Source organism: Pimephales promelas, chromosome 9 (assembly GCF_988280905.1).
Source record: "Pimephales promelas chromosome 9, fPimPro1.hap1.1, whole genome shotgun sequence".
NCBI classification, from domain to species: domain Eukaryota; kingdom Metazoa; phylum Chordata; class Actinopteri; order Cypriniformes; family Leuciscidae; genus Pimephales; species Pimephales promelas.
The window spans coordinates 17,074,482-17,094,535 of NC_142777.1; the positions used below are offsets into that span (position 1 = coordinate 17,074,482).

At 41.1% G+C, this 20,054-nt stretch overlaps 2 protein-coding genes across 5 annotated transcripts in view; one reads left to right on the top strand and one right to left on the bottom strand.

Moving 5' to 3' along the window:
- Window positions 1–20,054, bottom strand: part of fam13b (family with sequence similarity 13 member B) — a 53,657-nt gene that overhangs the window by 6,504 nt on the left and 27,099 nt on the right. Inside the window, exons 8-18 of one of the 4 annotated variants that reach the window (XM_039648612.2) lie at window positions 9,813–9,854; window positions 8,425–8,544; window positions 8,162–8,273; window positions 6,717–6,820; window positions 5,285–5,339; window positions 5,092–5,194; window positions 3,443–3,508; window positions 1,112–1,322; window positions 893–1,031; window positions 648–729; window positions 196–345 (exon numbers count right to left, since the gene is read on the bottom strand). In XM_039648612.2, the coding sequence (XP_039504546.2) occupies window positions 196–345; window positions 648–729; window positions 893–1,031; window positions 1,112–1,322; window positions 3,443–3,508; window positions 5,092–5,194; window positions 5,285–5,339; window positions 6,717–6,820; window positions 8,162–8,273; window positions 8,425–8,544; window positions 9,813–9,854 (1,184 nt within the window). The remainder of the gene's footprint in view (window positions 1–195; window positions 346–647; window positions 730–892; window positions 1,032–1,111; window positions 1,323–3,442; window positions 3,509–5,091; window positions 5,195–5,284; window positions 5,340–6,716; window positions 6,821–8,161; window positions 8,274–8,424; window positions 8,545–9,812; window positions 9,855–20,054) is intronic. The other 3 variants (XM_039648614.2, XM_039648615.2, XM_039648616.2) reach the window with 3 other exon arrangements.
- LOC148977539 (uncharacterized) lies at window positions 17,795–19,640 on the top strand. The gene is made up of 3 exons (XM_089135215.1): window positions 17,795–18,929; window positions 18,993–19,507; window positions 19,609–19,640. The coding sequence occupies exons 1-3, from the start codon at window positions 17,857–17,859 to the stop codon at window positions 19,638–19,640; spliced, it is 1,620 nt and encodes a 539-aa protein (XP_088991341.1). The 5' UTR covers window positions 17,795–17,856.

Sequence of the window (20,054 nt, forward strand, 5' to 3'; positions counted from 1 at the left end):
AGCACCTATCAAATGGTAACCCTCATAAACATACACTTCAGATGATTAAAGAAGCTGAGACACGTGGCTGAGAGCGTCCCGTACGGGGAATGCATCTGCGAGACCGCGGTCAGAGAGACAGTCAGAGAGAGAGGAGAGCAGAGAGTGTCAAACTCAAGTGTTGAAGTCTACTTACTGCTGCTTATATGTACTTACAGAAGTGGGGCGCCTGTCTAGAGGCATTGAGGGGGCGTGACAGTGTAAAATGGGGTGTGTTCGGGACGGAGGAAGAGGACGAGTGGCATCTGTATGACTGAAGCACGGCCTGGTGCCTCAGGGAACCTTTTGGGAAGAGGTGCTGTCGTCCTGCCGATGCGGGCCATCCGAGTGGATTTAGTTAAAGAGAAAGAGAGACTTTATACGACAGTGCACCTCTGATGGGGGGCATCAAATGGAAATGGATGATGGGAAGTGTGGGGGGCCAAACACAGTGAGCGGAGGGGTCTCTGGTAGAGTATGAGAGAGAGCCCCAGAGCCTCTACAGACATGCAGTGCGACTCCACACTTCTCCACTCTGCCCTGGACCGAGACTGCCCAATAACGGTATGACACTGACAATCACACACTTCACAGCCAAATCGCTCCCCTGCTCACACAGCCACTCTTACCTTTGAGCTGCTTGCGGATTTTGGTAAGATCGGTCATCCACTTCAGCACCTTTGGATCAGCTGCCTTATCAGCGTGAGAGGGCTGCAAATGACAAACAGCATTATCAATTTAAACGCTAATCCCTGAAATTATTCATGCATGACAATGTGCTTTTGCCATTTATGTGGCATTGTGGGAGCAAGTTAAGGGTTTTGATATATGGTGTTCTGGGAGGTTATGTAGGGTGTTGCTAGGTCTGTCTAACCTTGTAGTTTCTCTCTTTTTCGAACTGTTCCTCAAAGTGCTTAATTTTCTTCTTGAGGTTCTGGAGTTTCTTGGTGAGCTGATGGGAGACAGCGTCTCCTTTCAGACTGTCTTTGGAATTCAGGGAGGCACGGCGAGGCCTGCGAGACATGACATAAGCATGAATTTGATTGACAGTGTATCCCGAGTATTCATGAGTGATTGGGGTTACTCTGCTCACCTCCCGCAGGACAGAGTTTTGGTGGAGGAGGTGGCATCGTGGTCCTGCTGAAAGAACCGTTGACTGTGGCCAAAGTCCAAGAACCGCCGGGCCAGTAGTGGCTGAGCATCCTCTTCTAGAGGCGGGGCCATCATGCGGCCCGCCAGCGGGGACAGTTGGGCCTCCCCTGACTCGGCTTCCTCTTGCCATGGCATGAACACTGGCACAGGGTCTGCCAAAGACACAGACATCAACATAATTACAATGTTTGTTTTTCCATTAAATAAATTTCAACACTGTGTTATTTGGCAGGTGACTATTCTGGGTAATAGTGCACAGTTTAATGTCATCCACCCTGGCAAACATTCACACACACACACGCGCATTTTGGAGCCAAAATATTTAAAGAGCTTAAAGGGTTAGTTCACCCAAAAATGAAAATTAAGTCATTAATTACTCACCCCCATGCTGTTCCAACCCCGTAAGACCTTTGTTCATCTTCGGAACACAAATAAAGATATTTTTGATTGAATCTGAGAGCTGGATCAGTCCTACATAGACTGCCTAAGGGACTGGCTCTTGACGGCACATAAAGTCATTAAAGAAAAGGTTTAAATATTCCATGTGCCTACAGCGGCTCAATTATAAGTTTATCAAGCGACGAGACTACGTTTTGTGCGAAAAAAACATAAATAACAAATTTATTCCACTATTCCATTACTTCCTTATGGGAGCATGCGCGAGAACTGAGACGAGGACGTTCTTATGCGTCTACTTCTTGTTACCGGCTGCTCACCGCTTAGGAGTTTTACCGCCCCCTACCGTATAAGATGATGTGCTGATATAGCTGGAAGCGCAAAACTTTCTGTTTACAAGCAGAGGAAGATGCGTGCTGTACATACGCTTTTCAATTTGCGTATTTTCCGCACTATAAGGTGCACTTAAAAGCATTTAATCTTCTCAAAAAACGACAGTGTTCCTTATAATCCGGAGCGCCTTATATATGGATCATCATCTTATACGGTAGGGGGCGGTAAAACTCCTAAGCGGTGAGCAGCCGGTAACAAGAAGTAGACGCATAAGAACGTCCTCGTCTCAGTTCTCGCGCATGCGCCCGTAAGGAAGTAATGGAATAGTGGAATAAATTTGTTATTTATGTTTTTTTCGCACAAAACGTAGTCTCGTCGCTTGATAAACTTATAATTGAGCCGCTGTAGGCACATGGAATATTCAAACCTTTTCTTTAATGACTTTATGGGCCGTCAAGAGCCAGTCCCTTAGGCAGTCTATCTAGGACTGATCCAGCTCTCAGATTCAATCAAAAATATCTTTATTTGTGTTCCGAAGATGAACGAAGGTCTTACGGGGTTGGAACAGCATGGGGGTGAGTAATTAATGACTTAATTTTCATTTTTGGGTGAACTAACCCTTTAATTACTGCTACATCAGCAATGACAGCAGTCATTGTTTGTCGTGCTTAATGCAAGGAAACAAGCTCAGTGCAGAAATCTCATTGCCCACATTGAATGTACTGGACCTGGGCCTGCTATGGAAACTTGAAAGCTGATCAAATGTACACTGCATAGATGTCTGACATGGTGGTTGATTAGGAGAAAGCTGATTCATTTGCTGATGGCAGATGGTAAATAGTGGGAGTCAGCAGGTCCAACTGGGTGCGTGTGATGAGCCGAATGGTTAGTCAGAGTCGGCGGGGGTGAGAGTGTGTGTGTGTCTGGGGGTACAGTGACTTCAAGTTATTGGACAGTTAAAGCCTGTTCACAGTGAACTAGTGAATGACAATGTCAGAGTTATGTCATCTGCTCAAGCTCTTTAAAGTAGGATAGATCCTGATTGGCTGTCATTGTTTTTATCGTTTATCAGCAGGGGGAAAAAACTGTTCTGAAAGTGATTCCAATTATTTCATTCATCTATGTCTTTATTAGGTTGTAGTGTGGACTTCCCTATTCTCAGAATTAGAACAAATGCGAAAAATCTATAGTTATCCTTGGTGTGAAAGGGTCAATGTGGCCTAATTTTGATGAAGTAAATTACTTTTGTACATATACAATTGTGGCCTGCTAAATGATACTTGTCTTGAAAGAAATCGCTTTTGGAGAGCAACAACTGCATCCACAAGTGTTCTGGGTGCACAAGGTTTGGTAGTAAAATTGGGAAGCCAAAAACACTTTAACGCCTGAAAGGTATTAACAGGAACTCGGTGGTTGATGTTGAAACTGAGCTGTGGGGTAAAGAGGAGGGGGTGGAGTCAAACTCTGGTTCGAAACAAGTGTGAAAGGAGTGTGACTGGAGAGGAGCAGCGGGCGATGGACGAGCTATGGAGATGCTACTTACCGCTCCCTTCTCTCTGCAGGTGCATACATGTGAAGTCAATGGGTGGGAAATTGATGGGGCATGATGCTGACCAGGCATGGGCGGAAAGAGAGATAGCACAGAAGAGTGCGGTGAGCTATGAGCCTCACACACAGAGACATACACACACTCACACGTAATGCTGTGGATCTATGGCTGAAATACAAATGAGTCATAACTAGCATTCATTCACTCCACCCAAGGCATATTTATGATTCACGTACATCTACACATACATGAGAAAACAGAACAGTGCATGTTGGTGATTTATGAATAATAATGGTTTACATTCCCTAGTTGAATTTCAAGGTCAAGGGCACTGTCAACATTCAGCCACAGCATACATTCACTAGCACATTCTAACAGTCTTATATATGAGCTTAAATTAGGGATGCACAGAAATGAAAATTCTTGGCCGAAACCGAAAAAGAGGAAACCAAGGCCGAAAACCGAAACACCGAAAGAAATTATGCCAATTATTAGTATCATTGCATTTATGGCTATGACTGTGTACAAACGTTACTAAAATCAAGGCATTGCAATTGCATAAATTAATATAACATTTTCAAAGAATAAATCAATTACAAATTATGCAAATATTTATTTAGCACAATACAATAAAATTCAAACTAAAATGTTTTTGACCCCACTCATGTGTACATTAAATAATAATCTACTGCCTGCAGAAAGGTTTTAAAATTAAATGTTCTCTCATAAAAACAAAGCCGAGCGCGAACTTCTCATCACAGCAGCACCCAGTTTGCACGTCTAAATTAGTTTCTTACATTTAAAAGATTTAGCATACAATAGCATAAAAAAGCCTTTTTAAATGAACAAAGGTCCATGTTTAATACAAATGTATATGAAACTTAATGAAACACCTTTAGTGAATGTAGAAAATATTTAAGAGAGCATTAATTTAGTTCTATACATACATGTTCCCATATATATTTTTTTGTAATGTCACAAGTAATAATCTCAGGGTTTACTGGGTTTTACATGATTATTTTTGCATTGGTGGTGGAATACTAAAAAATAAACATTGTCATGTGTTTATCTTTCTTCTTCTCACCGATTCCTAATGGTTAGAGGACAGTTACTTGAGTCGTCCCCTGTCGTTTTAAGGAATAGTACAACGGCGAGCGGGTCAAGTAATAACGCCTCGACCATCTGTAGCATTGTTTAGAGCAGATATAGGTGGATAAACAAGGCTTCCATCTCCTCGCGGGTTCAGATTCACTGAAATACGTCCACACCGCAGACATGTTGCTTCAGACAAGCATGTGCAGGTCACGGTTTCTGTTTGCGTCATCACAACATTTCGGCCGTATTGTTTCGGTGATAAAAGTCTTTCGGCCGAAAATTTTCGGTGGCCGAATATTCGGTGCATCCCTAGCTTAAATGTGAAGTTTGTATGCCGCAATTTGTAAAAATGTAAAAATAATGACTGATTTTAAACAGGTTTCCTTAACCCTCCCCATTTTCCACTGGTCAGATAAACGGATGCATACAAGTTTATTACTTAATTAAATTTGAATAAGGACCGTTTTTTTGCACAAGGCTATTTTGCAGCATTTGTTCCCACAGGAGTGCGACTTGTAATCTTTTATAGAGACATAATAGAAAGTTACCTTCTTGTTCGCCGTCCGAGAAAACGCTTCTGGTCAAAGACTGAGGGCCGCTGACTGGCTCCGTGGATTCAGTATTAGCATTCAGGTCACAGTCGCCAGGCTCCTGTGTGTCATTGGATAAGTTTAGTTAGATGCTTCAGTCTCACAGCGTAGTAAAACAGAGAGAAGCCTAGTGGTATCCAAATATACTCACACAGGTGATAACATCAGCCTGGTCCATCTGCTCATAGTTCGGGTAGTTCTCCAGTCTGTGTGAAGATGAAAACAAATGAATATAAACTCCTGAATGAGATGATGACAACTGTGAGATCTGTTCCCTTCACGCATGTATATTTATAGAGCTATACTATGCAAGCTCTTTAAAATGTCATATTTAGTCTATTAATAAGGGCGTAAAACAAGCAAAGAGAATTCAGGCTGAATGGCAAACTGTGCTAGCTCAAAGTGTATCCAAACTTTACAAGTCACACCCACACATATTATACAGGCTAATTATGCAGACTGAAGAAACGAGGACACTAGCTTATCAGATGTAACAGGCTTACAAAAGTTTTACAAGAACACAATTTGAAATTTACAAGCTATTTATAGCAAGACATTTCTATTATTATTTTCCATTAAAAGAACAGAACAATTTTGATTGTTTTCTTGTAAAACCTTATTCTTGGAAGCTTGCTCCAAGAAAACCATTTTAGCTCGCAGAAACAATTTAGGTTTTTTTTTCCATTAGAAAAATAGTTTCTGCATGGCAGCCGAAGTCCAGAAATACACTACACGTGAGTACACAAACTCAATGCCTGGCCAGCGCTTTCACATGTGCGGCCTTCATTGTTCGTACTCAATGTACATTCTTGCGTGCGAGTTCAAGGAGGTAAAATATCTGTGCCATTCAAATGCCCATGCCACTAAAAATATTATTCAGGCAGCCAACTAAAACATGTCAGATTGATTAATGTGTGCTGCTATTAAACTGTTATCTCACCATGACAGCAAATAACACGAAAGAGAAAACGGACTAACTAAAGATGAGTACAGTAATGCTCGCTTTAACAGCCCTATAAAATGCATTCTTTTGGCAAATTTTTGAAGGCAACAACACGATATTGAACATAGCTAGAGCATTTGCGGTCATGTACTTGTAAAGTAAGGTGTGGCTACATTAGTAAAATTGCAGCAAAATCTGCATGGGGAATTTTTTTGCCCTCACGCAAAACTCCTGAATCCGCGTAATTAAAAAATGACATTAAAAATGAGCTGAAGAACAGTAATTGTGACCGCAACTTAAAGGGTTAGTTCACCCAAAAATGAAAATTCTGTCAGTATTTACTCACCCTCATGTTGTTCCAAACCTCTGTGTTTATTTGTTCTGCTGAACACAAAGGAAGATATTTGGAAGAATGTTTTAATCAAACAGATCTCATTCCCCATTGACTACCATAGTAGGAAAAAATACATATAGTCAATGGGGAATGAGATCTGTTTCATTAGAACATTCTCCAAATATCTTCCTTTGTGTTCAGCAGAACAAATAAACACATAGAGGTTTGGAACAACATGAGGGTGAGTAAATACTGACAGATTTTTCATTTTTGGGTGAACTAACCCCTTAACACCTCCAATCTAACCTTTCTATGGTGAGATTCTCAGCATCTATGAGAGTCTCTGTGTCAAGGTCCATCCCAGAACTTTCTTCCGTGACAGGGCTGCTGAGCTGAGAACCTGGAGATGCCTGCGGGGAAATAGAGGGTAATTATACCAACAAGTTTAGAAATGAAAAAGATAATATGTCTTGGCATTATGCTGGAGATATCGCACAATGCCAAATGTTCTCAAAGCCATCTGAACACTCAAAAATATCTAGGCCTTGTGCGTGTTTATTGATGATTGATGCGTCTCAAGGTCGGCAGCTGATAAGAGGAATGAGGAATGGGGTGGCTCTCTGTGGGAGGGTGCGTCTGAGTTGACCAGGTGGCGCTGTCATTACTCAGGGTTGTCTATTAAAAGAAGGTAACCCAGTTCATATGTTCCTAACCTGTGGCCAGGCCACAAGAACTTTAGGCACGAGCGGAGGGAAGATAAGCCTCCCAAAGAGACCGTTAATGAGAGTCGTCAGTAAGCCAGGATCCCAGACACATTCGTCATTTTATTACACCTCTTGGTTGAGCAGCTTAAGTGTCAAGAGAGACAAACCTTTAGTGTCAGCTAATGTTTATGTGTCTTCTGAACCATCCTCATCTTGTTACTTAATTAGCTACTTGAGGAAAGTGCTTTATCTGAAATGTTTCATTCACTCTGGCTGTGTTAAATGTGGGACGATTGCTTGTGCCTGGTCTGCTTATCTGACAGGAAGGCCCTTGTTTCTCACTCTCCTAAAGAGAAGCAGCTCTGCCGTGTATTACGAACCTTGCTGATAGCAGAAAGACTACTCATGTTCAAGGCCAGAAATGGTCTAAGACAAGGACCCCATTATCCACAACAAGTTATATAGAATTCTTGTGTCTGTGCTACAATTATTCTGTCTGTTTTGGTTCAATTTTATCACATCCTCTAGAAAGAAGTTCACAGAGGTTGAGACTGCAGAAAGCACATCCTGTTTGTTTTCATTATTTAGTGAATTTACATGGACTTCCAGTCGTTTGTGATTTAATGTATAAGGACTAATGGATAAGACCTCTTTTATCCAATAATATATTTTAGTGTAACATAACAATATCAGTTATAAAAATGCCCATGGCTTATTAAGATTTTATTACCTAACCTGACGTCGACAAACCACAGATTTAAAATAGGGCTCTCTCATATATTCAGGTTTACCAAGATTGTGTGAATTCTGATTTTTCAAAGCAAACTAAAAGTTTTTGAGGAGGTGATTTTTCCCCCCCAGATTTTCTGTTTTAGCTTATTTCAATACCTATTTTGTCTTATTTTAAGAAATTTTAAGTCATCTAAAGCTCCCTTTTGTACATTTACCAAGACCCAGTGATTGATAACTATTGGTTGTTCCTCTGGCTTTCTTAGTTATACTATATAAAATAAATAAAAATCAAAGTTTAACCCTCTAATTGCTTACATCGCTATGCTCTGACGGCAGGCTCTCCTCTGTAACCTCTGGGAGAGTCTCAGTCTCAGATTCAGACTGCACATCTTCAAGATTCTCAGGCCCTGGTGTCTTCTGAGTTGGGCTATAAAAGATATAGATTCACATCAACACATCAAAAAAAAACTTTCAACCCAAACATCCAAAGTTCTCTCCAAACACCTGCTAAGTCCAGCTACAAACAAATAAATGCCAGGGTCAGTGTCCATATGTACAGTGTTTATTGTCAAACTCACCTTTGAATGGGTTGGGAGTCCAACACTTGACTCTCATAGCTGCCGAGCTCCTTGTCAATAGAAGTCTGTAGGTCCAACAAGTGCTGTTCCACGGCAGCACGGATGGTCCTCTGGATTATACTGCAAATAAACACATTCAAGACGTCTGACACAAGTATTCAAAATTCAAAAATGCAGTACCCCTATTAATCATTCTTTGACCTATTAAACAAGGTCATCCAAGAAGTTTTCGCTGCAAGCTCATCTTTCTAACAAATAGCCCTCTATCCTGAGCACCACAGATTCTTGAGTCTGAAAATAGACATGTTTTGAGCTTACTAAGACTTATAACAGTATCAGTATTATAACAGCCAAGTCTCTAATGTCGACACAGCCGACATTTCCCAGTACAGGACACAGGAGCTATGTTGAATTCACATGTTTTGTGTGGAACGTTAGACCCCCAAGCATGCCTTCCTAACTAACCTCCACATGCCCATCTGGGCCAAAAGGCACGTTGAGTCACGCCGCCTAAGCATGCTCCATATTTCCAACAGCAAATCATTAGAAGATGGCGTTATTGAAGTGATGTGGAGGTCTCTGTTTAGCTAATGCTACAGAATATCAGGACCAGATACACTGGCTTTACCTGAAGCTGTTCAGTTACAGATACTTAAATGCATTTTCTGCTCTGAGAGCATTTAGAAATGGGATAATATTCTTCCCGTTGCCACAATTTGCTGCTGGTAATCAAGGTTTCAGTTGAAAAGCCATTCACCAGTAGGAAACTAGAAGCAATTGAATGCAATTTATTAATTGTTCTTAATGTGATCGTGGGTTTAATTTCATTATGAATACAATTAGTGAAATCTCAGCAATGGACACCAATTTGGCAGAGTATAATGGCAAAATTCTACGTTCAATTCTATTTTTATGAATTGCAAAGTCGCAAAGCAAATCGGTCTCTTTGTCGCCAAGACAGCATCCCCTAGTTATGTGCTTTTAAGAACATAATCACATTTGTTAAGCTTTATTTTGCCTTCTCTCCATCTAAAAGGTCTGTTTAGTGCATACTGTGGCCCTTTGAATGAACAAATCTGATTTAGACCAGAAGATAATTGCATGCAGACCAAATTAATGTCAGCTAAATTCACTTCAAATAGACAATGAAAACTGACCTATTGGTCAAAGAAAGGCTTTGTATGCCGTTTATGTCAAGGTTTCATAATGGCAACAAACAAGACTCAAAGGAAATAATATGATTCAGGAAAAGAATATATATATATATATATATATATATATATATATATATATATATATATATATACACACACACACACACACACACTCATATTTTGAGTTGCCGTCCATGCCAACCGTTTTAAAAAAAAATAGTAAAAGACACTTACTCGGCAGATCCTGGAAGAATGCTGATGGAAGAAATATGTGAACTGGAAAGAGAAGAAGCAAAGGAAGCAAACATTAGGAGGATATTAACACTATGATCTTCCTTACTCAGCCTCTTTGTACAATAACGCCTGTATAATTTAGGATACATTTTTTAAGTCATGTACTTGGGCATCTGAGAGAAATTGAGGGCAGGGTGACTTGCAAACCCGTAAACAAACTCAGACACGTTAGGAATGCTTGCTTACATAACACTAGTTGACCACTGCTTGTTAACACCCGTGTCTGGTTCTGGGTTAGGAACAAAAAGACCCTGATGGATACAACAGGTGCTCCGCCATACGTTCTCACAGGCAAGGCCACATCAGCACACAAACAGGACAAGCGTGAAGTTCAAGACCAGCTTTTGAAGTCCTCCGTGTCATTTGGTGACAGCTGTGCGATCTATGGTGCAATGTATTGACCCCTTAAGCCCTTTAGGCTGCTAGGAAGGCTCGTGTTAAATTAGTTCCTAACACCTTTTTCTCGAAACTACAATCTATGTAACTCATGACAGTCAAGGTACAACATTGAATGATTTCTAGGATCTGAGCATCAAAAAGAAATGAGCACTGAATCAGACGCGTTTACTTTAGGTTTATTAATTTTGTTAAATGAATAAACTTAAATTTAACAACAAAAATCTGACAAATTAACTGCTGAAAATGTGTCAGATTTTATGCTTAAGATTTTACACTTGACCACTTTCCACTGTAAAAAAAATGTTCCTCTAAAAACATAATAAAAGTTTAGACAATAGTGTGTTAAATAGTGATCACTCACAATAAATTATATTTATTTTATACAACAGGTGTTCGGTGAATCCATATATATTCATTACAAGCTAATATTTTGTCGTACATCCTGGGGACGGTTGAATAAACCACTTAAAAAAAAAATTGATGGCTAACTTTTGAGTCAGTTACATAACAAAGTACATTGGCCTATTTTGAAACCGAAAAATCGAGAACTTGACAAACTGCTAGTGGGTCATACTAGATCTTAAGACACAGTCTTAACATAATTGGTTTATGTAACTGGCACCTGGTGTCAAAAATTAGTGCTCAATTAACCATTTATGATTCTTTGTACAACTGCATAAGGCCACATATACACAGCAGAAACAACTAAAAAAAAAAAAAAGTATATTGCTATACCACGTAGATATATTAATTTAAATAGATGAAAATTACTTTGCCTATTTAAAAATAGTATAGCCATTAAAAGATGAATTGTCACAGAGGAAGGAAACTGCTGCTAGGGCAACTAGACTAAAGGAAGCACTTTTTGAACAATGTCCTTGAGTGTTTTTTTTCTTAGTCAGCACTGAAAAGTGCATCACTCAATATTCCAAGAGAGAACAAAACGAGCCTTGTTTAAGAGAGATTCGGTATCTTGCCCACACAAAGCTCTACAGCAGTAAATGAGATCAGTTACAGTAAAGCGTCCACTCTAATAAAGAACCTTCTGTAATGTCTTTCCATTCATTTCCTCTGCTGCAACACCTCACCTGAACTCTAATGACGATGATTTAGCCTGAGAAACAAATCAAAACTGTATATTGATGATGTCGACGGTTTGGCTGATACTGAGAGAAGATGTTTATTTTATGGTCGATACCCTTTATGATTGATGGTATACAAAAATATTGAAAAAAAAAAATCTGTTCAGGCATCAAAACATTACCAATTCAGTCGAAAATATACATTGTCACCAATATATTAAGAAATCCAAATTCCTGGTCTTATTGTGAAATGCACATTAAAAAAAATTGTTTTCATAATCTTTGACCAATATCACTTTACATATTTACATGCATTTTATTTTTGGATAGTATCTGGATTTCCCAATGGGTTTCCAGTGTGAACAGGCAGATATCCTATTGCACTTCGTCACACAAAAAGGAACTCGACACATTTCATGTTGTCTTTGGAAAAAAAAAAAAAAAAAAAAAAAATTCACAAGGGCTGAAGTGTGAATAATAAAGGAGCCAGAAATAAAGCGTGTTGGACAAAGCTAAAAGTAATATGCTGTGTCACTATGAGATCAGCTGAGGCTTTAAGAGGATTACATACAGATGGCTTCCTCTGACTCTGCACTTTATCTTATCAGCACCGACGCACACACACACACACACACAGTCACGGAAGTCTTTCCCTCCCTCTCACACACACTTGAATGGAATTGTGTGAGTGAAATAAATGCTGCATCATGCAGTGATTCATCATTTACGTTTTTACCATATAATAATTTAACTAATCAGCAGTGTTACATAAGTTATAAGTGTTTCCATCATGCGATCTGTGAGGCAGTGAGCAGTCTTATCTGCCTGTGACAAGCAGCCTTGGTCAAAAACCAATAAACAACACTCCATCGGGAACAAATCAATCCACTTCAAGAGTTTCACCCTCAATGACAGCTTTTTCTACCACATTCGCAGCTCTTTTTCCACTGAATCGCCAGATTCATTACCTGTGGAGAAGGACTTGACAAGCCATTTTCTTCAGTTTGGTTCTTGTTGATGAGCCGTTTTGGTTGTTAACGTTGGGCGTATGGTTATCCTGATTGGGCACTTTGTGGTGCTAAAGTCTGGATGAGCAGGTCAAAGAGCAAACACAGGCTGCCGGAGCTCATTCTGCGGAGTCCTGTCTGTGCTGCCTGCCTCTGTGTAGGATTCGGCACTCTGTTAAAAAGTGCTGCAGTGGAAGAGTTGGACCCTCAGTTAAATACACGGCCGTCTGACGCAGTCTCGTTGCTAGTGCTCTGGGCCAATCGCCTCTCCATACACACACACAGACAGACAGAGCACTCCCTCCCCTCAAATCAAAGTCAAGTCTGCATACTCAAACACCTGTTAGACTTTTATATAACCCTGTCACAGTCCAAACATCAGACAGTCTTCAACCCTTACTGCACTGCTGTTTACAGTTAGGGGACTCATTGTTGGACAAAATTCACGGAAACACATAAATACAGACATGGATGCAATCCTAAATTGACATTTCAGCCAAAAATGTAAATTCTGTTAACATCATGTCATTCAAAACCTATTGATTCTTCTGTGCTGCTCACTAACAACTTATGTTTTGGAGAAAAGCATGAAAACGGTCTCCCACTGAATAACGATGCATTGAAATTTCGTCGTCTGAAAATATTTGGCAGAAAATGAATTTTTTCAGTTTTAGTTGAAACAATAATCATTTACCTTAATGGAGACATTACAGTTGTCCGAAGGCACGGTTTAGCCGCCACCATCTATTTTGAGCAGCACGCGACATGGATAAGCTACAACAGGTAAACATGTCAATTGTCGATCTTCATTATCTGAGCTGTTTTAGTCTACGCTGTATTAAGTTGATGTGTGAACAAAATTTTGCTAAACATTATTAGTAGCACGCCTCCCATCCAATAATCGCAAAAAGCTTTGTTTATTTTTATATGAGAATAAGTTGGTAAATTTTATAACAAAATTCATACAATAAATGTTGTTTTGATGCTCTTTAATGTGGTGTGAAAGATCTCTGTAACCATATCTATGGCTGTGATGGTGTGACCTTAATATTATCAATAAAAAGTTGATACAAAAACTTCCTCGTGTGCAACTTAAACTCTGTAAAATATCAGTAATTTCTGTAAGTATCCTCATCATTACCGCCAAAGAGTGAATGACAGAGTTGTCATTTTTGGGTCAGACATATCACACTTACTAGTGTTTCAAGGATGAGTATCAATTAGCAGGAAATAAAATTAGAAGCAACTTTAAGAACCAATGCAATGACTCTTCCCAAATGTAAAATTAAAAGTGTTGTCTTCCTAAATGCAATTTTGATGAGGTGAGAATGAGAAACCCCTTTAAGCATGAGAGACACAGAGAATGTCAGAGAAATAAAGACGTTGTCCTGTATGGCAAGTACTTTAATAGATTGGTCACAGGGAGTATCAAATTTCCCAGCGTGTTATGGGTGCTGCTTGACATACCCAGGTGGTAGGATGTCAAAAGAAGGGTGAGACCCAATAAATGTAGGTGAATGCCAGGGCAATGCTTAAAAAGAGGAGTGGAAATGAGTTATTGCACTTTCCATGTATTGGCTGCCCATGCAGGCCAGTAGTTCACGTTGAGTCAACACTGCATTTGTTTTGATGGCTCAGTATAAGAGTGCATGGGAAAATGACACGACTTGATACAGAGGGGAGACTCTTAAATGTGTAGACACAGATCTGACCAGGAGCTCCAAGCATCCTCAATGCCAGAATATACTACAGCCTTCAAACTGTGTGGCAGGGTGCTATAAGCCATATATGAAATAATGAATTGAAAATACGCTCAATGGAAACACGTCAGTTTCGCAAAAAAACTTCCATTTATCGCAAAAATGTTTTTGAGGTCGCATGTGGAGGTTTTTCAGGCAATTCGAAAAAGGAATATTTTGCAAAAACTGCACTTTCGCAAAAGTCTCTTGACTTTGAAGACGCGGTGTGATTGGGGTCTGTGTACACATAAAAATAATAATCAATATTTTAACAATTATTAAGCTACATATTTAGAAAGCAATTCTTCTTATATTAATTTGTGAACATTTTAAATGTTTAATAAAAGGGCAAAAAGTCAAAGAAAAATCTGAAAATCCATCCATAGGCCTTTTTTTTGCGCAGCATTTGGTGCGTACAGTTCAAATTTAAATTGTGGTGTTCAACTTTGCGTTTTAAAAATACAACAACGGTTCATTTTTCGTTTTGGAAAATTACTGGTTAAAAAAGGAGAATAATAATAACTATAAAAATATAGTTATTATAATAATAACAACTAGTGTGTTGGCTGCATAAAGGCTATTAACCTACCAACGTGCGTTGCCATGATTTTTGGACTTATCGCGAGAGGAAAAATGGATATTTAAGTCGCATAACATTGGTCAATGGAAACGCCGTCATTTCACAATAGTTTTTTTATCGACATTTAGAAAACATTGCAAAAGTTTTGCGCAAATCTGTAATGGAAACATGCCTAGAAGATCTAAGCTTAAAGATTGTTTTAGTGTTTTTTTTATTATGATAAGAGAGTAAGCAAAGTGGGAGAGAGAGAGAGGGCACCGGGATTGGGAAAGGTCCACGAGCCGGGACTTGAACTCAGGTTGCCCGAAGCTCAATTGCGCTATATGTCAGCACACTACCCATGATGCTATCAACGCTGACTAAAGATCTAAGCTTGAAAACTAAAGGTTGTATGCTTGAATCCCACGCAGGCCAACAAGCACTAACCACTAGGCTAGAGCATGTCTCTGGAAATTTAATATTTATTAAAAGTCCCCAATAAAACTATTATTTCATTTAGAAAGACAAAGTTTGGACTGGGCTGATTGTTATTAAATGCCAACATCCCAATCATTAACTTTTAGGAGTAATTGCAGTGTGTGATAGGCACAGACACACTTTTTTTTGAGCTCCAGACTATGTGAAGCCACCCAGTTGGAGGACTTCAAATAAGTTTGAGCAGATTTCAGATTTTTTTCATTTGTCATGTGTCTCCTAGTAAAAATAAGCATGTTAACAAAGTAAGCAACTAGGGGTGTAACAATATATCGTGCCAAAATACAAAAATGCAACAATACGTATCGTGGATAGTGACAATATGGCTCGTGGATAGTTCCCCCAAAATAGAAATTACTGTGTGAGAAGAAATTCAAGTTTTCAGAGTTTTAGTGTCATTACTACATTAAACAACTATATATAACTTTGAATATAATGTATAATAATGCAATGGGGGAATATTTGTGCAATGGGTCCTGATAATGCCAAATATCTTATGTTACCTGTAAAAAGTGGCCAACATTTTTTTAAATATATCTAGTCAGTGACAGATTTTTAGCTTCAGAATCATGAATATTGTTATTCTGGTGTCACCATTGTCCTTGTCCAAAACCTATTCATTAAAACCCACATTGTAATATCAAATTTAGCATTTTAATCAACAGTACATTTTTTGTTAACCTTTTATCATATGTGTTGGAGTATTGCAATAATATCGTATTGTGAGTTCAGTATCGTGATATGTATCGAATTGTGACCTGAGGGTATCGTTAAACCCCTATAAGCAACTGTTTAATGCCCAGTGTTCGGATTTTAAAAGTCGAGGAACACGAATGACCCATATCTACAATTTCGGTATGAATACACTTAGTTACATCGCTAGTGTTCCAGCCTTAGTAAACATGTTCTAAAATCTGCAAAACTAAATTTTCACCTGAAATTGCCAGCTTTCAAAAATGTTGTCGCTGTAAATCAATGTCAGAGCAAACATCCCTTATTTCAAACTACAGACTAAAGTACAGCCATCAATGAAGGCCTCTCTTTATCTATAATATAAAGCTGTGTAAGCACTGTAACTGCAGTCATTAGGAAGTCCACTCATAAGGGGCCTGAAATTAGTCACTGACACTTCCACACCTACAGCAGACCGGTGTTGTCAAAAATTGTTCACACATTCCAAAGCTTGAACAAGATGTCTCAAGAACACCAATCTACTGCCGCTTATTTTAGAGCTGTGTGAAAAGTATTTTCCATTGCTGGTAAAGGATACATTGCAGCGCTTATATTTAGCTGAATGTGTGACACGCTTTCAGATTCCACTGGGGCACAATGGGGGCAAGTATAATCACTGCCGGACCCCAACGAAAACAAGTCCTGCGGTTTCCCGGTGGTTGTCCGGTTTCGTCACTTTCTTTAAAAACATCTTTTAACACACATGACTTCTGGTATCTCCATTGGGGATTTGATAAACATGTCAAATTATACAGCAATAAAACAATTTTACAAAACATAACTACATAATTGGAAATTCCAAAATACAGCTTGGAAAGTAAATTGCATTGTCTGAAGTTAATCATTGATTATTTGTCATCATGCCACAGCAACAATGCCATTTGAGTTCCTTATAAAATATCATAAAAGCCATAAAATGTTATTTGCGACTGTTGTGAATGACAGGCCATTAGAGGTAGCATCACAGCATCAAAACATAACAATGCTCCTGTATGCCGCTGTCGTGACACGGCTCATGTCCTTAATGGCTCTTTCAGACTGCACGATTTTCAAAGTAGTCAGTTCGCTGCTCTTTTCACACTGCATGACTATCTTGGCCAGCATTCAGTCGCTGCTGTGTTCACACTGGACGATGGATCGGCGACAGAAGGTTTCACACTGCATGACTTTAGAAAAATCGCCGACAGACTCTGTCTAGCACGCTGCACGCAAACTACATTTCACAACAAACACGCGTGAGATATGAAAAGGAAACAACGCGCGACACCACACGTGCAAGACCGGAGTTCTCACGTGAGACTTTTTTTTCCGACCCGGTTGTGGTACAGCTGGTGAAACAGACACGAGTGCTACTGCCAAATTTCTACTAATTTTTCTTCCATTTATTGTGTCCAAATAGACCGAGAAGAAGCTTTTTTTTTTTGAAACAATGCCATATCATGTTGATATGTGATCTATAACTGTCATGATTCTGCCTTCTTGTCTTTGATTTTCTCTAGTCGTGAGGCAGGATCATGACAGAATCATGTTTTGTGTGCAAGCGCATGGCCTGTTTGGGCCATGTGCTTGTGTTGTCTCGTTAACTTACCCCGCCCCCTTGTTATCCTAGTCTTGTGATTATTGTCTAGTCAGTTTCACCTGTCCTGGTCATTAGTGTTCCCCTTTATAATCCCCTTGTGTTTGCTGTCCGGTGTCGGTTCATTGTTTGAAACATGCTGTGAAACCTGCTGTGAGAGCTGTTTGTTGTTTTGTGAAGTTTGCAGTGAGTAATCCCTTGAGTTAACTGTTAATCCAGAGTCTGTTCGTGTTTTAGTATTGTTCCTGTCTTGACCTCAGTTTAAGTCTAGTGTTTGTTACCCAGTCTTGTTTTGCCCCCTCGTGGGCTTTGTTTTCCTTTTTTGTCCTAATAAACCCTGAGTTCATTGTACACTGTCTGCGTTTGGGTTCATCATCCTTCCACTTCATAACAGAATGAACCGACCAAAGAAGAACCCAGCAGACTGTTTGTCTTTCCCCAATAGACCACAACCGGCTGACCAAGAATTATGGTGGCAGTCGGCCATCGCAGATAGTAGAGCTGGAAGACTTCCATTTCCTCCCCAGGGTGAGTTGTCCCTGCAGAAGTATGCTCAAGTCGTTGAAGAAAGGAGATTCTTTCTGCCTGAGGTCCTGGTTTCTCGCTATTTCATCGCCGGTCTCAACTCTCCACCTCCGTTGACTGAATGGGAGGAGCTCACTCGTCGCCCATTTCAAGCTGTGGTGGATAGCTTATCCCGGAGAGAGTCACAGACACCCACAAGCTTGTCACCACCTGCCAGGCTGCCAGTGATCCCGGAGGGTCACATTTTAGCCGTGGTTACGCAGGGGAACCAGGCTCACTCCACTTCGGCTCCCGACGCATCAGCTGCACCCGCAAGTCTCCGTGGCAAGCGAGAGAGACGGCTGTCGTGGGAGTCTACTTCGGAGTCCTCTTCAACTGAGACCACACTTCCTGTCGTGCTTCCCCAACCGGTCACAAGCCTGGCTATGTCCTCTGCTCCACGACCCAGGAAGAAGAAGAGGAAGAAGGGAGCCTCTGGTCCTCTGTCTCTGTCTCTCCCAGAGCCCGCTCCAGCAGGCGCCGTCCCAGAGCCCGCTCCAGCAGGCGCCGTCCCAGAGCCCGCTCCAGCAGGCGCCGTCCCAGAGCCCGCTCCAGCAGGCGCCGTCCCAGAGCCCGCTCCAGCAGGCGCCGTCCCAGAGCCCGCTGCGGAGAGAGTTGCGGCCGATGTAGCCGCAAGAGAGATTCTGCAGTCGGTTTCTGCTCGTCAGGAGATGCCCATCTCTCTGGCTGCCAAGACCCTGTCTGACTATTTGTCCAGTCTGATCAAGATCCTCGAAGTGCCTGTCCTGTCCTGTCCCGAGCCCACTGTGTCTGTAAGTGCTGTCCCTGAACCTGTGTCTGTAAGCGCTGTCCCTGAACCCGCTGCTGTAAGCGCTGTCCCTGAACCTGTGTCTGTAAGCGCTGTCCCTGAACCCGCTGCTGTAAGCGCTGTCCCTGAACCTGTGTCTGTAAGCGCTGTCCCTGAACCTGTGTCTGTAAGCGCTGTTCCTGAACCTGTGTCTGTAAGTGCTGTCCCTGAACCTATGTCGGTAGGCGCTGTCCCTGAACCTGCAGCGGAGAACACCACTCCCAAGTCGGAGAGGAGGATCGTCGGATCAGAGTCACCTTCTGTGAGCTCTGTCCCAGTTTTCCCTCTGCGATCTCCTACCACACCCCCCGTCATGAGTCCAGCTTCGTGTCCATCGTTCGCTGTACCCCCAGTTGCTATCCCTGTTGTGACTTCCACTGTTCCCAAGACCTCGTGTGTTTCCCCGGTCAGTCCTGTCTGCGCTCAACCCCGGTCCCGGACTGTTTCCCCATTTGTCCCTGTCCCCACGGTCCCTGGACTTCCGTTTGTTTCCCCTGTCTCCCCTGTCATGGCTCAACCCCGGACTGTTTTTCCCTTGTCCCACACCACTCCTCCCAAGCCCGCTCGGTCCTCTCTTCCTAAGTCCACTCCCTGTGGTCCCAGGACCCCTGTCCCACCCACCCACCCTGGACAGTCGCTCAAAGACTCTGTGTTTCCTCCACCTCCTCTGCCTTGTATGTTGTTTTTGATGTTTCACCCCAATCCTGTCGTTGTGTATTTTTGTATGCCTTTGTTAGTTTTTGCTATGTACTGTTGGTTTGTGTCTTTGTCACAGTCTGTCATGTCCCGTGTTTAATGTCCCCTTGAGGAGCGTCTGGAAGCCGCTCCTTAAGGTGGGGGTTCTGTCATGATTCTGCCTTCTTGTCTTTGATTTTCTCTAGTCGTGAGGCAGGATCATGACAGAATCATGTTTTGTGTGCAAGCGCATGGCCTGTTTGGGCCATGTGCTTGTGTTGTCTCGTTAACTTACCCCGCCCCCTTGTTATCCTAGTCTTGTGATTATTGTCTAGTCAGTTTCACCTGTCCTGGTCATTAGTGTTCCCCTTTATAATCCCCTTGTGTTTGCTGTCCGGTGTCGGTTCATTGTTTGAAACATGCTGTGAAACCTGCTGTGAGAGCTGTTTGTTGTTTTGTGAAGTTTGCAGTGAGTAATCCCTTGAGTTAACTGTTAATCCAGAGTCTGTTCGTGTTTTAGTATTGTTCCTGTCTTGACCTCAGTTT